Here is a 17,958-nt window from a genome sequence, read left to right as displayed (position 1 = left end):
TCATCGAACAGTGAATATTTTACAAGATATTTTATAGTTTGTGTAAAATTAAAAAATTATTTTGTCTTATAACTCGAAAAGTACTTAATAAAAAAAAATTTTAATTTTTAAATGAGGAATATCCTTTAAGAATTTCACTCGTTTTACTGGGATTTGATCCTTGTAATTTGGTTCTTTTAGCTTTTTCTTACTCATATGATTGTTGTCAAAAGGACCCAATTTTAGATTAATTTATTATCAAGATTGTTTTATGCATAATAATCTGTCATCTGTTATTGATTTTTTCAATTCAGGTAATATTGATATTTACTACACAGCTAGTTTTATTTTTTTACTTTATTTTATAATGATAATATGATAGATAATATGATGAATAATGATAGATTATTTTCTATACTTATTTTTTTTTTAAATGTATCTTCTTTTTCAAATTTGAAAACATGTAAAAACATTATATATAACTCTATTTAAATATAATAATTAAATAATTATTTAAATTGTTATTTAAAAAATAATTAAATGTTTTCTATTATATTATAATTTGTTAATATTATAATTTAATATTATAATTTTATAATATTTATATAATATTATAATATTTATAATTTGTTAATATTAATTAATTATCATAATGTATGATGTACAACATAATAAATATGCATCATATAAGAAACGACAAAATAAAATTAGCTGTGTAGTAAAAATCAATATCATTTGACGTGAAAGAAAGTCAATAACGTATGACAGATGAATATGTGTGTAAATGTGTGTTACACCGATCCATTTCTTACCAATTAGTAACACACTTCACTTATATGGTAAATCTTATTCTTACCGCGTAATTTTTTTGTCGCCACCGTCAACTCAGAGTTTCGCGGTGAGTACTCAGGAGCCTTAAATGTGAACATTACACTCTGTCCTCCAATACACACACACACACACACACACATACAGAGAGAGATATATATATATACCCAGCAAACCAAAATATTGCAGCTACATTGCCGTAACATTGCTGCAATGTTGTAATATTGCAGCAATATTGCTGCAATATTCTGTGTTAGCTGGGTATATAAATACATAATGACACCATCTTATGTTCCCCTGTCAATAATATTTAACATATATATATATATATATATATATATATATATATATATATATATATATACAGGATGGAGCATTTATAGTGACACAAGCAATTTTTTCGAAAACAAAGCGAGATACAAAAAAATTTTTCAGACAAAAGTTATATGGCTTGAAGGGGGACATAAGATGGTGTCATTAATTTGACCGTGAAGAGTCACCTGAAGGTCACGTGAAGCTCACTTTCAACTTTTTAAATGGGATACCATACTTTTACATATTCTTGTAGCTTGCCTCAAGAGCTTTCAAAAATACTATAATAAAGTATTTTTTCATTGAGTATTTTCCGAGTTATGGTTGATTGCTTGATAAATTGAGTATTTTTCGAGTTATGAGGCTTGAAATAATTTCTGTAATTTGCAATTAACAATTACATATTTTTTCTTAAAAACAACTGTATGTTTTCTTTACACCAATTGATTCCTCTCATTATTTTGTACATAAAAGTATTAAGGTAAGATAATAAAAAATGAATATTTTACTAGATATTTTATGGTTTATGTAAAATTGAAAAATTATTTCAAGCCTCATAACTCGAAAAGTACTCAATAAAAAAATACTTTATTATAGTGTTTTGGAAAACTCTCGACATAAGCTATAAAAATATGCAATAAAAATAGGTGGTTTCATTTAAGAAATTAAAGGTGTCCTTGACCTGACCTTAATGATGTCATTCAAAGTCAAACCAATGACACCATCTTATGTTCCCCTCAAAACCATACAATTTTTGTCGAAAACGTTTTTCTCTAAAATGCTTAATTTTCGAAAAGAAAAAGGGTGTATGGGTGGTCTAGGACACTCTGTATATATATATATTTTACTTTAAAATGTACACTGCGCAACAACGATTCGTTCCGTGACCTCTCTCTCGCGGGGCAAGGGGAGCGTAGAAGTGACCAATCAGCTGGCAGCGTGGCAATGGCTGATTGGTTAGAGACTACGCTCCCCTTGCCTCGCGAGAGGGACCACGGAACGAATCGTTGTCGCGCAGTGTACATGCAGTGTCACATTTCATCAACAGACACGGCATCGAATTCTGCGACATTAAGTATGACATTCTGCTCACTTAGAAATAACTGCCTTTGCATTATATTTTATTGTAACCAACCGTATTAGCAATCTAATATAAATATATAGATTGCGTCCAAGAAATTGTGCACTAAAAATCGTTTTGTCCTTGTTATTTATTAAAAAAAAACAGAACACACTCATAGCATTAAAAGCGTGTTTCCCAAACTATTCATAGAAATAAGCTATTGTGTATACTCATATTAATGATTATTTATTTTTAGTTAAAAAACGTCTCCAGAATGCGATTGTGTAATTTTTAATGACAATGCTGCTATCGCAAAGCCTATATCAGATTATGTATTGAAATTTAAGATTGAAGATTAAAATTTAATTAAACAAGATTAATTAAACAAGAAAAAAAAGGATCCTGTATATACCTTATAATTACTTTTGATAAATTTCGTTCAAATTTTTGGAGTTTGTAGTTTATAAGAACATTGAACAACAATAGATATTATTCTCTAGAAGCTACAGTTCAGTTTAAAAGTATTAAAAGTTGATAACTTTTAGGACCTTTTGCTAAAATTATCATATTTGCAGTTCTTTGCGAGCTTTAACAAATGAAATATTCCAAAACTCACTACGTGGAAATGTTTGAGCAAATATTTATTTTAAGTTGCACAGCACGGAAATTTTTTATTTCAATATATATTATAGAGAATATATTTCTAAATAATACACCATTTGGATTTTGTGATATTCTGTTTTGGTTTCTATGATATGCAATTTTGAAATTTTATTTTTGATGAAAAGATGATACAAATAAATATGAAATTCAAACAGAGTATTACTTAGGAATATTCTCTACATCATATGTCGAAATAGAAATTATCCGTGCTATGTGATTAAAATAAGCATTTGCTAGCGTTTGCAATTCGAATCTCACTCAGACTTTCCCAATCATTTGTCTATAGAGCCTAAATGATTGCCTAATCATTACGTAATGATTATAGTACTACTAGCTGCATTTTAGCTCCATTTTAGATATAGAATAAGATTAAAAGAGAGATTATAAATAAAAATTAGCTGTTACTCTCAATGCTCGGACACTAGCGTATATTCTACGTAAATTGGTTAGCTATACAGGGTGTCATAGAAGTGATCATTATTTTAAAAAATTAAGATAAATTGGCTTAAAGTTAGAAGAAAAGTATTGTACAGTTATGCAATATTCGCAATAATTAACGAGAAATAAATTAAAGAAAATCGGCCAATCTACGTGAATAGAAGCGTGCGGCGGCAAAGGCGGAGCGAAAAGTGTGCAGGCGCGCGGCGAAGGCTCCTCCTCTTCCCAAACACCGTTTCGTCATGCGCCGCCATTATGTTACAGTGAGACCGCCTTTGCCGCCACGCGCTTCTATTCACGCAGATTGGCCGATTTTCTTTAATTTATTTCTCGCTAATTATTGCTAAATATTGCATAACTGTACAAGACATTTCTTCTAACTTTGAGCCAATCTTAATTTTTTTAAATATATGATCACTTTCATGACACCCTGTATATATCAGATTAAAACATCTCATAAATCACACACACACACATTCAATTTTTAGCTATTTTATCTTCATAACTTCTTATGTAGAATGTTATAAAGAATTTATTAGGAGTATAACTAAGTTCCCACCCATAATTAGATGGTTGCAAATGTAATGAAATTAGGCATTTATCAATAAAATTGAGTGCGCAAACCCATACAGCACAGAAGCTTGCATCAACATTGCTGTAATGTTACAATATTGCTCACTACAGTGTAATGTTGCAGAAATAATGCAGAGACATTATTTTGTAATATTACTTTGGCAATGTTGCAGCAACGTTTTAACATAGCGAAAATGTATAACATGTGTTTCTTTACTTGCTGCTACGCGGTGACACCCAATTTAACTAACTCGTATTCGAATTCATCTAAGATGCATATAAGGTCTACAAAGGATTAATGTAATAATTATATTTCTTGTCTTGTGTCAGTTTAAACTGTCTGATAAACTGACTTGGTTTACTTAATATTCTGAATTCTAATGAGGAATCCAGATTATTAAAAAAATAATTTGTTCAATCCAAATAGGAAATAATTCATTTATTGCACGTATTAAAATATTCTGGTGTCGAATGTATGTAAAATAATTGTATGTATATTATTGAGATCAATATTTAAGAAACATCTAATAAAAAATATTAATAGATGTTTTTTTAAAGGCTTTTTTCCTATCTTTCTTAAACATTTTTTTTATATTTTCAAAGTTTATTTATTAAATTTAAAACGATGTCTGCATTTGTAGCAAAACGCGTTTTAATATTACAAATACGTTGCACCGTAACATTGTTACAATCTTAAGCGTCGTCTACAATAAGTGGAGTAAACTTGGCGTAAGAAGTAAGAGTAGGAGTAACGTTTTCGACGTAAGCTGTTTACGCTGACTCAATCTACAATACAGTGGAGTAATGCTATAATTTGTGACGTTGCCATCCCGACAGTCAAACGTTAAATAATTATTAATAAAGCAATTACAATAGCAAAACACATTTGCAATTAACGACGTTTTCGAAGGATCTTCCGTTTTCATGTTCTAACCTTCCTGGGTTTTCTTCCTGCGTTCTAATTGATCAAGTGTAACCGTAAGAGTAGGCGTAAGAAATAAAAATAATTCATTTTGTTTACGCCCTTACTTCAGCTTTCTTAAGCCGGAAATAGCTCTTTTACTTCTACTCTTACTTCTTACGCCACGCTTACTCCACCTATTGTAGACGACGCTTTACATTGCAATATTCTTAAAAACGGACATTTTAACGTTGCTGCAATCCTACAACAATGATGCAGCAATATTTTGCAGTGAATTTGCAATGTTCTAATATTGCGGTGAAAGATTGCTACAATGTGTCTGCAATCTTTATGTGCTGTATGAGAAGATTCATTTTTTGTGAAAGAGATATTTTTTGAATCGATTTAAAATGAAACATGATAAGTTATTTTTTTGGACAGGTACTTCTTGACTACTTTGATTTAAATAAAACTGCAACTGAAGCTTATCGATTGATTTCTGAAACAATCACGGCTGATCGCTACCAACAACAATCATACCGATTGAACGATTAATTGATGCGAAAAAGGCCAGTCATAAAGTGATATGTCGAAGTATTAACATAAAATGATTCTTTTGCATGATAACGCGCGACTTCATATTGTAAGAATTGTAAAACAAACACTATTGGAGCTCGAATGTGAAGTTCTACCGCACCAGTCTATTTTCCAGACTTGGTCCCATCGGATTACCATCTTTTCCGATTAATGCAACACGCGCTCGCCGATACACTTCTCCAATTACGAAGAAGTCCAAAAATGAATCGATCAATGGATTGCTTCAAAAAACAAATCGTTTTATCGTCGCGGAATCTAACTTATGCAAAAAAGGTAGGAAAAAATTTTGGAAAACAATGGATTATATTTTGATTAATATATTAATTCATTTTCTTATTAAAATAAATGTATTTTTCAAATGAAAAAACGGCGGGAACTTAGTTATAGATCTAATATTTATATAATCTAACAACTATAAGATAGTTTTATTTATAAAAATTAATCCTCCTAAATATGTGAGATATCTTTATATAAAAAAATTTCATTCGATCCATTTTATGTTTCCCTTGAAATCCTGCAATTTTTATTTAAAACATTTTTTTTAAATCAAAAACAAAAATCTTAGAGATGATTGATTAAAATGAGAACATCTTATATACATATGTATACACACACACACACACACACATATATATATATATATATATATATATATGTGTGTGTGTGTGTGTGTGTGTATATATTATTATATATAATATTATTATTATATACATATATACGTACATATATATATATATACGTATGTATGTATATAATATATATATATATATATATACATATATATATATATATATATATATATGTATATATATATACACATATATATATACATATATATATTTTTTTAAGCCTTTTAAGTGTTTTTATTTTATTTATGTCCGTTTCTACCAACACGGTTTAAGAAACATAATTTCTAGTGACATTCGATTAACATAAGTTAACCTGAATATTGATTTTTATCAACTATTTATTCAGGTTTAAATTGTTGAGTTTATATTGAACGGCCAATTTGACTATTTAGAAGTAGTTGAACTATGATTAAGAAATATAATTAGTATTTCCCATCATTTCAAATATGTCATATAATTTTACATCGTCATCTTCGAATGACGAAGATATAATCGAAAAGTTAAATAAAAGAGAAAGAAAATTTAAACAATGTATTATATTTTAATTATGTTATATTTTTTCGTACTTTTTATAACTAATATTTTCTATTAAATATTTACACTTTATCTTAAATTACTTTTTAATTTTTTCTGTTCTTCTCTTTTTGATAAGTTCTATTCTCTTAACACTTAACATATTCGATCTCGTTCAAGGCCCAAGAAAAACAACAAACTTAAAAATATTTACAAATTCAAAGGTTAGGTGACAAGGTACAATATCATTAGAGCCAACATTATCAATCAATGTAGAAGTTTTAATAAGAGATTCTAGAGTTATGACATACAAATTATAAATTTAGCTAAACGCTCTATATTACAATGTTGGAAGAAAACAATCAACATTAAATCCAAGTTTAATTCTAACGAAAGTTTCGCAAAATTGGAGATTATTCGACAAAAACAGTTACGTCACATCCACGTTAAATTCACATAATTTATGTGATCTACGTGGATAGATTTATTCACGAATCATCTACATAGATATAACTTTCTTTTTTTATCATTACATCGAAGTAATCTATTTTCGAAATATCAATGTAGATTTTATGTGGATATTTCTGCTGAAATTATCATTAATCAATGTCTTGTAATACTATTAAAGTATTGTAATGTTCCCAGATATTTTATTAACATTTCTCAATTGTAACTTTGTATCTGAAATATTTCAGAAAAAGTTTTATATTTGTAAGTTTGGAAATATGCTATATTACATATTTAGAATGTGTTTTTTGTTTTGCCGCTACGCGGTGCTACACCAAACTTAATTAACTCGTATTCAATTTTTCATCAAGAAATGTATATAAAGGATTAAGATATTAATATAAGATCCGAAATATATTTCTTCTTGTTGATTAGTTTAATTTCTGATAAATTGACTTAATTTAAAATAATTTGTTTAATAATCTGGATCCCTTGTTGGGATTCAAAATATTAAAGAGATTATTTGAAATTAAACGGATAAATGAGAAATAGCCCATTTATTGCGTATATTAAAGTATTCTTGTTGCCGAGTATTTATATATTTTTAAAAATATCCAGGATATTCACATTGATCAGAAACGGAAAAAATAATATGTCAAAAATTCGTAAAATTTTCACATGGATTTCCACATCCTATTCACGTAGATTCTAATATCGTTCTGTGGATTATCCATTCGAATATCCAGATGTATTCAATGATGTTAATCCACATGGTAACAACGTTGATTTTACGTACTGTTTTTATCGGGTTGAATCGGGAGAAGATGGTAGAAATGGACATTAGTCAAATTCCAATGTTTAATCTTCAATCTTCAATGTATTGTCTGATATGTTTTGACTGTTTTTGACATGACAAAATATATACGCATGTAACATTAGCGACATTATCATTAAATATATAGGGTATTTAACGTACAGTGTCTCATCGAAAATATACAAGTAGGTCTCGTTAAATTGAACTAGAAATCATATTACATATAATCAGGGTTGGGTAATAACTAGTTGAATAGTTAAAAGTTAAAAAAAAGTTAAAAAGTTAATAATTTTTAACTCAACTTAGTTATTTTAAAAAGTTAACTTTTAACTTTAACTAGTTATTTTTAAAACACATAAACTTAAACTTATTAACTTTCCCCCCAAATTTATTTGATGATTCATATTATTATTATTTAAAGTAATCTAATTTTAAAATTACAATCTAATTAATATAAAGTGAAATAATGCTTTTCAAAATTTTAACTTTTATCTTAACTAACGTTAATTTAATCTTAACGTAACTTTTATTGAGTTAATTTTTTATTTGTATAACTTTCAACATAACTAAATTAATTTTTTAACCCATTAACTTTAACTTAATTTAGTTAAAAAAATATATAAACTTATCCAACTCTGCATATAATACATATTGCAAACAATTATGTACAATTTCGAGATATTAATTTTAAAAAATTGATCAATGAGCGCATGATCCGCAGATCATAAGATGTACGTTCTAAGCAATTTTTCGTTGTCATATGACACTCGCACGCTTATATACATCAACTACTCTCTATATATCCAAACAAACTTGTAACAAACGCATAAATATATGTATAAAAAGATTAATTAGTCCAGAAAAATATACATAAGGAAAATAAATCAATCCGTTTCTTTATGTTTATGTGCTTATGCAAATTTGTTTGGATAGATTTTAAAAGTTACAAAATTTTGATACAGATATATAAGCTCTATGACGCTAGTAGATCTCGTGCAATCGTAATTCTGTGCAATATCTGATCAAATTTATGGATAGGAAATATGCCCGAAAGTATGTGAGTGTGTGAGGGTTGCTGGATGAGCGAAGAAGGTAAGAAGTTTCGCTATAAATTGCATTATACACAGAGCAGAGAGTAATTTCTCTCTGATACAGACCATTGAATTACCTTTGTGCCTATCGAGGTACCTTCACGCACAACTAAAAATCTTTAAATAATATAATTACTTCACACATCATTACACAACACAAAACAAAGAAATTCGTGAAATGAGGCAAAGAAGGATTCTAAATTCGGAATAAGACGAGGTAATTTCGGAATTTACATAAAAATTACATTTAACCAAAAGATATAAGTGGATACTTTGCGCATTATTTTTAAGATTAATAATATATAACGTTATAACATTGAAATATAATAAAATAGATGTAATACTAATTAAAACGATTTGTGTAATGCGGCAGCCGAACGGAATCAAGTTGATTGAAAATAGAAAAAAAGGTGATCAAAAGTAAAATTATTCTGCTACTGTTACGCTTGCACATGCTGAATTTAATTAATCCACACGAAGTAGTTTTTCATAGTACTTGCTATTTCACTTTTGGTTATATTTTATTGAATACAATATAGAAAATCTTTCTTAAAAATTATTTCCCGCTTATTTCATTTTTTCGACAAGTGTAATTGTTTTATCTTCTTTTTCTCATAGTCATCTGAATTATAAAGAAATTAGTGTAAGATATATGGAATAAATACGACCTATATTTCATGTACTCTCGTTAATGATCTACTTAATATTATAATGCAGTCAATCACACGATTGTAAAAGTAAGACGTCGAATTAATTATTAAGAGATTGCCTATAAAGAATTGCTTATAGAAGTAACGTGAAATAATATATTATTATTATTATCCTATTATATATTATGCAACTCAATTCACAGAAATTACAATTCTTTAAATCACAATCATGCAACATTAATCATGTGACGTTAAGAGGTTGTTTTTTACGAAATTAAAAAATATTTGACGTGATTTATCTGCATTTAACTATAAATATTTTTACTTACGACTTTTACTTAAATAGTATATGGTATCATCATAGATATTAGAACAACATGTAATCTGTAGGAAAAGAAAAGATCAATGTGATTATGTGAATATAGCCCTGACATTAGAAGGCAATTTGCGATTAGATAGCGCAGATTACACCTCTCATTTAGAAGGAAAATAAAATTTCATTTTGCAAGAGTCTTTTATATATGTATTTTACTTTGACACACGCATTCCTTTTATAAAATATTCAGGGAAAACAATACACAAATCATATTAATAAGAGACAAAATAGTATATACTGAAGATTTGAGTGATACATGAGTATTTGAGTGATAAAATACATACTTCATTATTTTTTTTCGATCAATACTTTATTGTTTTGTCTTTATTGTCCGTCTTAATTTACAATATACAGTACAATAATTCTTGATTTATTTTTATAAATTATTTTTATAAATTACATTTGTATATTTTTTTTCTTTATTTAAAACTACTGTAATTATTGTCAGTTCATTCATAAATGATCATAATTCTTGTCTTAATAGACATAAATGTTAAATTTGTGCACTAAAATATGTAGATAACGCTTCAAAATATATTCATATCTTTGAATAACAAAACATCATTTGTAATGAATTGTACTCCTTTCTGCATCAAAAGGAATTTGCACATTTCACCTGACTTATTATCGACTTAGACTAAATATAATTGAAAGCGAACACAAATAGTTTTATCGAATCTTTTTTGTGCATATTGTATACACACACACACAATTATATATATATATATATATATATATATATATATATATATATATATATATATATATATATATATATATAATTATATACAATTAAAAAACTGTTAGTGATCTTTATATCATGATTTTTTGTAAGGTATGCACTTGATCAAAACGTAAAAAATTGTTACGTCATTCAAGAGCTACCTATAAGTCTCATTTAATTGATATATTGTATATGTAACTGTATAAGAATTCTTTATGAATAAAAATTGTTGTAGAAATTGAGGAAATATTTATTTATTTGAAAATCTAATGTATTAAATATAAAATATATTTATTATTGTTTTATATTTTTATTTATTCTTTTATTTCTAAAAATTCAATATAAATGTAAGAAATACATAATAAGAAATAGAAATACAATTCAGAGATATGTGTGTAATATTCTGCACCTTTTTTTTATATAAATTGTAAAGAGACATGCCCACAAATCTTTTGATAGGATATATTTTACAAAATAATATATTATTAATATTTAAGAACAGCTCTCAAACTGCAACAGAAGTATATTATCTTATAATACATATCTTATAATAAAAATAAAAGGTAATTTTATAGCATTTTAATACAATTTTATCGATATTGTCTATCTTATATATACACATAATTACATAATATTACATAATAAATTCATGAAAACTTACCAATTCCCTGAATGCAATACATCAAAACTTTCATTAATTTTTTCAAAGGGAAAATTGTGAGTAATAAATTCATCAAGGATCAACTTTTTTGATAAATATTCTTCTACCAATTTCGGTACGCTTTGCTTTGATTTCCATCCGCCAAATGCAGTACCTTTCCATACTCGTCCTGTAACCAATTGGAATGGTCTAGTACTAATTTCCTGTCCAGCTGCAGCTACTCCTATTATTGTGGATACACCCCATCCCTTGTGGCAAGATTCCAATGCAGCCCTCTAAAAAATCAATCTTTTAGAATGAAACTACTTATGCCCTAATGAGATTATGGAACAAAATTTTCCAAACATTTACCATAGTATTTACATTTCCAATGCATTCGAAGGTATAATCCAATCCTCCATCAGTCATCTCGATTAAAACTTGTTGAATAGATTTATTATAATTTTTAGGATTAATAAATTCTGTACATCCAAAAATTTTAGCTGTAAATAAATACAATCTTTATAAAATTTTCTTATACATGAAGTTTAGAATCTTAAACAAGAATTTAAAAAAACATAGAGATATATTTGCATATTAATTTTTATAAAAAGTTTATTTCAGTGTTATTATTATATCTTATATATCTTATTAAATTATTTACCTTGCTCAAATTTAGCTGGATTAATATCTATTCCAATAATACGAGATGCACCAGATTTCTTGCACCCAAATGCTACAGCAAGACCAACAGCTCCTAAGCCCCATATAGCACAAGTACTTCCAGGTTCTACCTTTGCAGTATTTAAAGCTGCACCATAGCCTGTAGATACTCCGCAACCTAATAAGCAAACTTTGTCCAATGGTGCTATCGGATTAATCTACGATATTTGTAATATATTAAGTTTTTTCTGTATTTTTTATAGAACATTTTTCTATATTAACTAATTATATATATATATATATATATATATATATATATATATATATATACAGGGTGTCCTAGACCACCCGTACACCCCTTTTCTTTCAAAAACTAAGCATTTTAGAGAAAAACGTTTTCGACAAAAATTTTATGGTTTTGAGGGGAACATAAAATGGTGTCATTGGTTTGACCTTGGATGGCATCGTTAAGTTCAGGTCAAGGACACCTTTAATTTCTTAAATGGAACCACTTATTTTTTATTGCATATTCTTATAGCTTATGTCGAGAGCTTTCCAAAACACTATAATAAAGTATTTCTTCATTGAGTACTTTTCGAGTTATGAGGCTTGTAATAATTTCTTAATTTTGCATAAAATATCTAGTAAAATATTCATTTTTCGATTATCTTACCTTAATACTTTTATGTACAAAATAATGAGAGGAATCAATTGGTGTAAAGAAAACACATAGTTGTTTTAAAAAAAAATATGTAATTGTTAATTACAATTTTTTCTTTACACCAATTGATTCCTCTCATTATTTTGTACATAAAATTATTAAGGTAAGATAATCGAAAAATGAATATTTTACTAGCTATTTTACGGTTTATGTAAAATTAAGAAATGATTTCAAGCCTTATAACTCGAAAAGTACTTGATGAAAAAATACTTTATTATAATGTTTTGGAAAGCTCTCGACATAAGCTATAAGAATATGGAATAAAAAATAGGTGGTTCCATTTAAGAAATTAAAAGTGTCCTTGACCTGACCTTAACGATGCCATCCAAGGTCAAACCAATGACACCATCTTATGTTCCCCTCAAAACCATATAATTTTTGTCGAAAACGTTTTTCTCTAAAATGTTTAGTTTTTGAAAGAAAAGGAGTGTACGGGTGGTCTAGGACACCCTGTATAATATATGTGTATATATATATATATATATATATATATATATATATATACATACATATATATATATATATATATATATATATATATATGTATTGTATATATTGTAAGTACCTTTGCGAGAGAAATATCAGCTACCACTGTATATTCAGAAAAGGTAGAACAACCCATAAAATGTGCAATTGTTTGTCCCTTACATGTGAAACGAGATGTACCATCAGGCATTAAACCTTTACCTTGAGTTTCACGAATTTTGCTGCATAAATTCGTTTTCGGTGATTTGCAAAATTTACAATTGTTACATTGGGGAATATAAAGTGGTATAACATGATCACCTATAAATATTTGCACAGAATTAGAGAAATGTTAATTAAATATAATGTAATCAACGTATAAAATTAGAAACTGATTATGATATTATTTGTAATTTATAATATAATTTATGATATAATAGTTTATTAAAAAAATTCTTCATAAAGATTTAATTAAATTTACCAGGCTGAAACTCAATAACATCTTCTCCAATACTTTCTACAATGCCACTGCCTTCATGACCAAGTATGCAAGGAAATATTCCTTCTGGATCCAATCCATCTAAAGTATAAGCATCTGTATGACAAACTGCTATAGCTATCATTTTAATTCGGACTTCATGTGCTTTTGGTGGTGCTACCTCAATCTCTTCTAAAGATAAAGGCTCTTTTTGTCTCCATGCTACAGCAGCTTTACATTTGATAACCTGAAAAATAAAATAAAATAAATTAAAATTACTTTACTTCCTTCTTTGTAAGTTATTAAATATTAACTACAATAAATATTAAAATATTTGATTAAATTAGAAAACTGCACAATATAATTATGTAATGCTTATTTTATAAAAATGTTCTCATGTGTCAAGTTTATAATTTTTTTTATATTAAAATACATTAAGTAGGAGTTTTTTAATAAATATTTTATGGATAGATAATAAATACATTTTAAGGAAATCTTAAGGAAATATTATAATTTTATTATAATTTTAAGGAAATATTATTTTTTGTGCAATTTAATATGGAAGAAATTAAATTTGTTATAATGTATATTATCTATAGAATAGAATTTGCAATAGTCTAATTTAATAATTTTATCTTTCCTTTTATATACACACGCACGCACGCGCGCGCGCACGCGCACACACACACACACACACACACACACATACAGAGTGTCCCATTTTAAAAGTTCCACCCTCATAACTTTTTTAATTTTGATTGTAGAAAAAAATGTTTCAGACAGAAGTTATATGGCTTGAAAGGCGATATAAGATGGTGTCATTAGTTTGACATTGAAGTCACCTGAAGGTCACATCCAACTTTTTAAACGAGACACCCTATATGCTTTTGTTCTTATAGTTCATCTCGAGAGCTTTCCAAAACACTATAATTAAGTTTTAGTTAGTTATTAAGTTATAGTTAGTTTTCATTAAGTACTTTCCGAGTTATGAGGCTTGAAATAATTTCTTAATTTTACATAAACCGTAAAATATCTAGTAAAATATTCATTTTTCGATTATCCTACCTTAATACTTTTATGTATAAAATAATGAGAGAAATCAATTGATGTCAAGAAAACACATAATTGTTTCGAAGAAAAATTATGTAATTTGCAATTAACAATTCTATATTTTTTTTCTTCGAAACAATTATGTGTTTTCTTTACACCAATTGATTCCTCTCAAGGTAAGATAATCGAAAAATGAATATTTTATTAGATATTTTACGGTTTATGTAAAATTAACAAATGATTGCAGAATTAGAGAAATGTTAATTTCAAGCTTTATAACTCAAAAAGTACTCAATGGAAAAATACTGTATTATAGTGTTTTGGAAAGCTCTTAAAATAAGCTACAAGAATATGTAATAAAAATAGGGAGTTTTCTTCAAGAAATTGACAGTGATCTTCAAATGACTCTCCAAGATCAAATCATTGCCACCGTCTGATGGCCTCCTTCAAGCCATATAACTTTTGTTTGAAACATTTTTTTATGTAACGCACCGTTTCGGAGATATTTAAGTGTATTATTTAAAATGGGACATCCTGTATATATACATATATATATATATATATATATATATATAAACATTTTTTTTAACTCTAAGTAATATCGAGATATTGGACTGATAAAAATAAAATGGAACACCCTGTGTATATATATATATATATATATATATATATATATATATATATATATAATACACACAGGGTGTATATTTTTGACCTATTTTATTTTTGTCAGTCAAGTATATCGATATTACTTAGGCCCGGTTCCACAACTCGAGTTAATCCGAGTTTAATACGTTAAACTGGGTCCTGATTGATCCATTCACTACTTAAACTCGGATTAACTGAATTGTGGAACTGGGCCTTAGAGTTAAAAAGATGTTTATAATTGTATGGCTTGAAAGGGACCATAAGATGGTATCATTGATTTGATCTTGGATAGTTTGAAATCATGTGGAGGTCACCTTCAATTTCTTAAATGGAACCCTCTATTCTTTATTACATATTCTTGTAGCTTATCTCGAGAGCTTTCCAAAACACTACTATAAAGTATTTCTTCATTGAGTACTTTTCGAATTAGGAAGCTTAAAATAATATTTCAATTTTACATAAATCATAAAGTATCTAGTAAAATATTCATTTTTTTATTATCTTACCTTGATACTTTTATGTATAAAATAAGAGTAATCAATTGGTGTAATGAAAATAGTTATTTTTTTAAAAAAATATGGTAATTGTTAGTTGCAAATTACATATATTTTCTTCGAAACAGTTATATGTTTTCTTTACACCAATCTAAAATAATCTGTTGTTGCTTTTAAAAAAATTTATTTTATATAAAAAATATATTATGTTTAATAAGATTCATTAAACACAAGAGCATTTTATTTTTTGTATCTTATATTTTCTGTGATATCAAGATAACTTTGAATTTTTTAAAAGATATTTCATATTCCTTTTTAATACTGTGTTGTCATTGAAAGAAAGACAAATTTAATGATCTGTAATAAAGTGACTTTATGCAAAATGTATGATTTCTTTTAACTTCTATGTTTTCATTTAATAATCTGAAATATTAATAATGGTTAATTCTTGTATTTATAAAGTAATTTATATTTGTTAAGTAAAAATATCAAATTAATTTAAAATTATAACATACTTCACAGTAACTCTCTAAATCTGTACGGCTGAATGGTACACATGATAAGAAAATATGATATACAAACATAAAAAAAGTTGATATGATATGCTGACTTATGATAACTGAGAAAAATATTGTGCATGTAGTAACTCTATGCAAAGAAATTTACTAATCACCAATATCTATTGCATCATACTCTTGAAAATTTATTTAAAACATAAAAAAAACTTACATATTCTTTTAAGAATTTATATATTCTTTTAAGAAAAATAATATTCTTTTGTAGAAAAAACATGCAAGAAATGAAGTAGTAAAAGTTGCTGTTTTAGTATATTCCGTAATCATGTTTTGAGAGTGAAGATCATTTCAAGATCATTTTCTTACAAATCATTAAATTCTAAGTCATTAAAATCTATTCCTTGAAATATTATGAAATATTATGAAATAATATGAAGAAGAATATAAATGTCAATTAACACGTTAACTGCCGCGGGTATTTTTGGAAAAAGGTCCCTCAGGCCACACCACTTTTTTTATTAATTTTCCTAAGAATGATGTATTTAAAGAAAGAAAATTTTAAGAAAAAATATGTAATTTGCAATTAACAATTACATATTTTTTCTTTGAAACAACTATGTGTTTTTTTTACACCAATTGATTTCTCTCATTATTTTGTACATAAAAGTATTAAGGTAAGATAATCGAAAAATGAATATTTCACAAGATATTTTACGATTTATGTAAAATTAAGAAATAATTTCAAGCCTCATAACTCGAAAAGTACTCAATGAAGAAATACTTTATTATAGTGTTTTGGAAAGCTCTCGAGATAAGCTACACGAATATGTAATAAAAAATAGGGAGTTCCATTTAAGAAATTGAAGGTTACCTTTACGTCATCTTCAAATAACTCTCCAAGGTCAAATCATTGCCACTATCTGATGGCCCCCTTCAAGCCATATAACTTTTGTCTGAAATATTTTTTTGATTTTTCATTATTTTCCGAAATATTTGGCTGGGGAAATTAAAATGGGCCACCCTGTATATATATATATATATATATATATATATATATATATATATATAATTGTCTTTTTTCATTTTTATTTATATATTCATTTTCTTATTTCTATATATGAGTGGTCTAGATGTCAAGTATATCACCTACATATATAAAAGTCCATCAAAATTCGATTGTAAGTTAATAGACTCTAGATGCAAATAATGAGATGTACTATAATCAACTACACTAAAATTGTCTGTTATCAAGAGTTCAACCTGTATAATTAAATCATTTATATATTTATATTATTATATTTATGGTAAAAATAAACACAAACATCTTATTTCTCAAACTTATTTTCCAGACTTGTGTACCGCCGCATTTGACATTCGAGCCACTCGTACATATAAAGCATATAAATTAAATTACCTTTTCAGCCGTGTCTGACATAGCTTTTTGAATTTATTATATATCTGTTTTAGTTATAAAATGCGTTTTGTTTAAAATTAAGCAACTTCTGTAACTTAACCTAGCAGCAGCACCAACTATATAAGATAAAATCCAATATTACAGGCAACTAATGTTACATTATATACAGTAGCGCAACCATAGACATCAATATATACACTAGACTGCTAACTCCGTCGAAGTCACAGACTTTTATATTACAACTAGACCGCTAACTTCCTTACAGAGAGAAG

General features: G+C 27.1%; 1 protein-coding gene across 1 annotated transcript; it reads right to left on the bottom strand.

The window, feature by feature from the left end:
- Nucleotides 1-10,974: 10,974 nt before the first annotated feature.
- LOC105255139 (alcohol dehydrogenase class-3) lies at nucleotides 10,975-17,897 on the bottom strand. Its single transcript, XM_011264267.3, has 7 exons — nucleotides 17,687-17,897; nucleotides 13,569-13,812; nucleotides 13,188-13,408; nucleotides 11,903-12,119; nucleotides 11,611-11,741; nucleotides 11,260-11,534; nucleotides 10,975-11,108 (listed from the first exon to the last, which is right to left on the bottom strand). The coding sequence occupies exons 1-7, from the start codon at nucleotides 17,705-17,707 to the stop codon at nucleotides 11,084-11,086; spliced, it is 1,134 nt and encodes a 377-aa protein (XP_011262569.1). The 5' UTR covers nucleotides 17,708-17,897; the 3' UTR covers nucleotides 10,975-11,083.
- Nucleotides 17,898-17,958: the final 61 nt, after the last annotated feature.

This window comes from Camponotus floridanus, unplaced genomic scaffold, assembly GCF_003227725.1.
Source record: "Camponotus floridanus strain SB8 unplaced genomic scaffold, Cflo_v7.5 scaffold65, whole genome shotgun sequence".
Classification (NCBI taxonomy): Eukaryota; Metazoa; Arthropoda; class Insecta; order Hymenoptera; family Formicidae; genus Camponotus; species Camponotus floridanus.
This window is presented reverse-complemented; position numbering and strand designations above follow the sequence as displayed.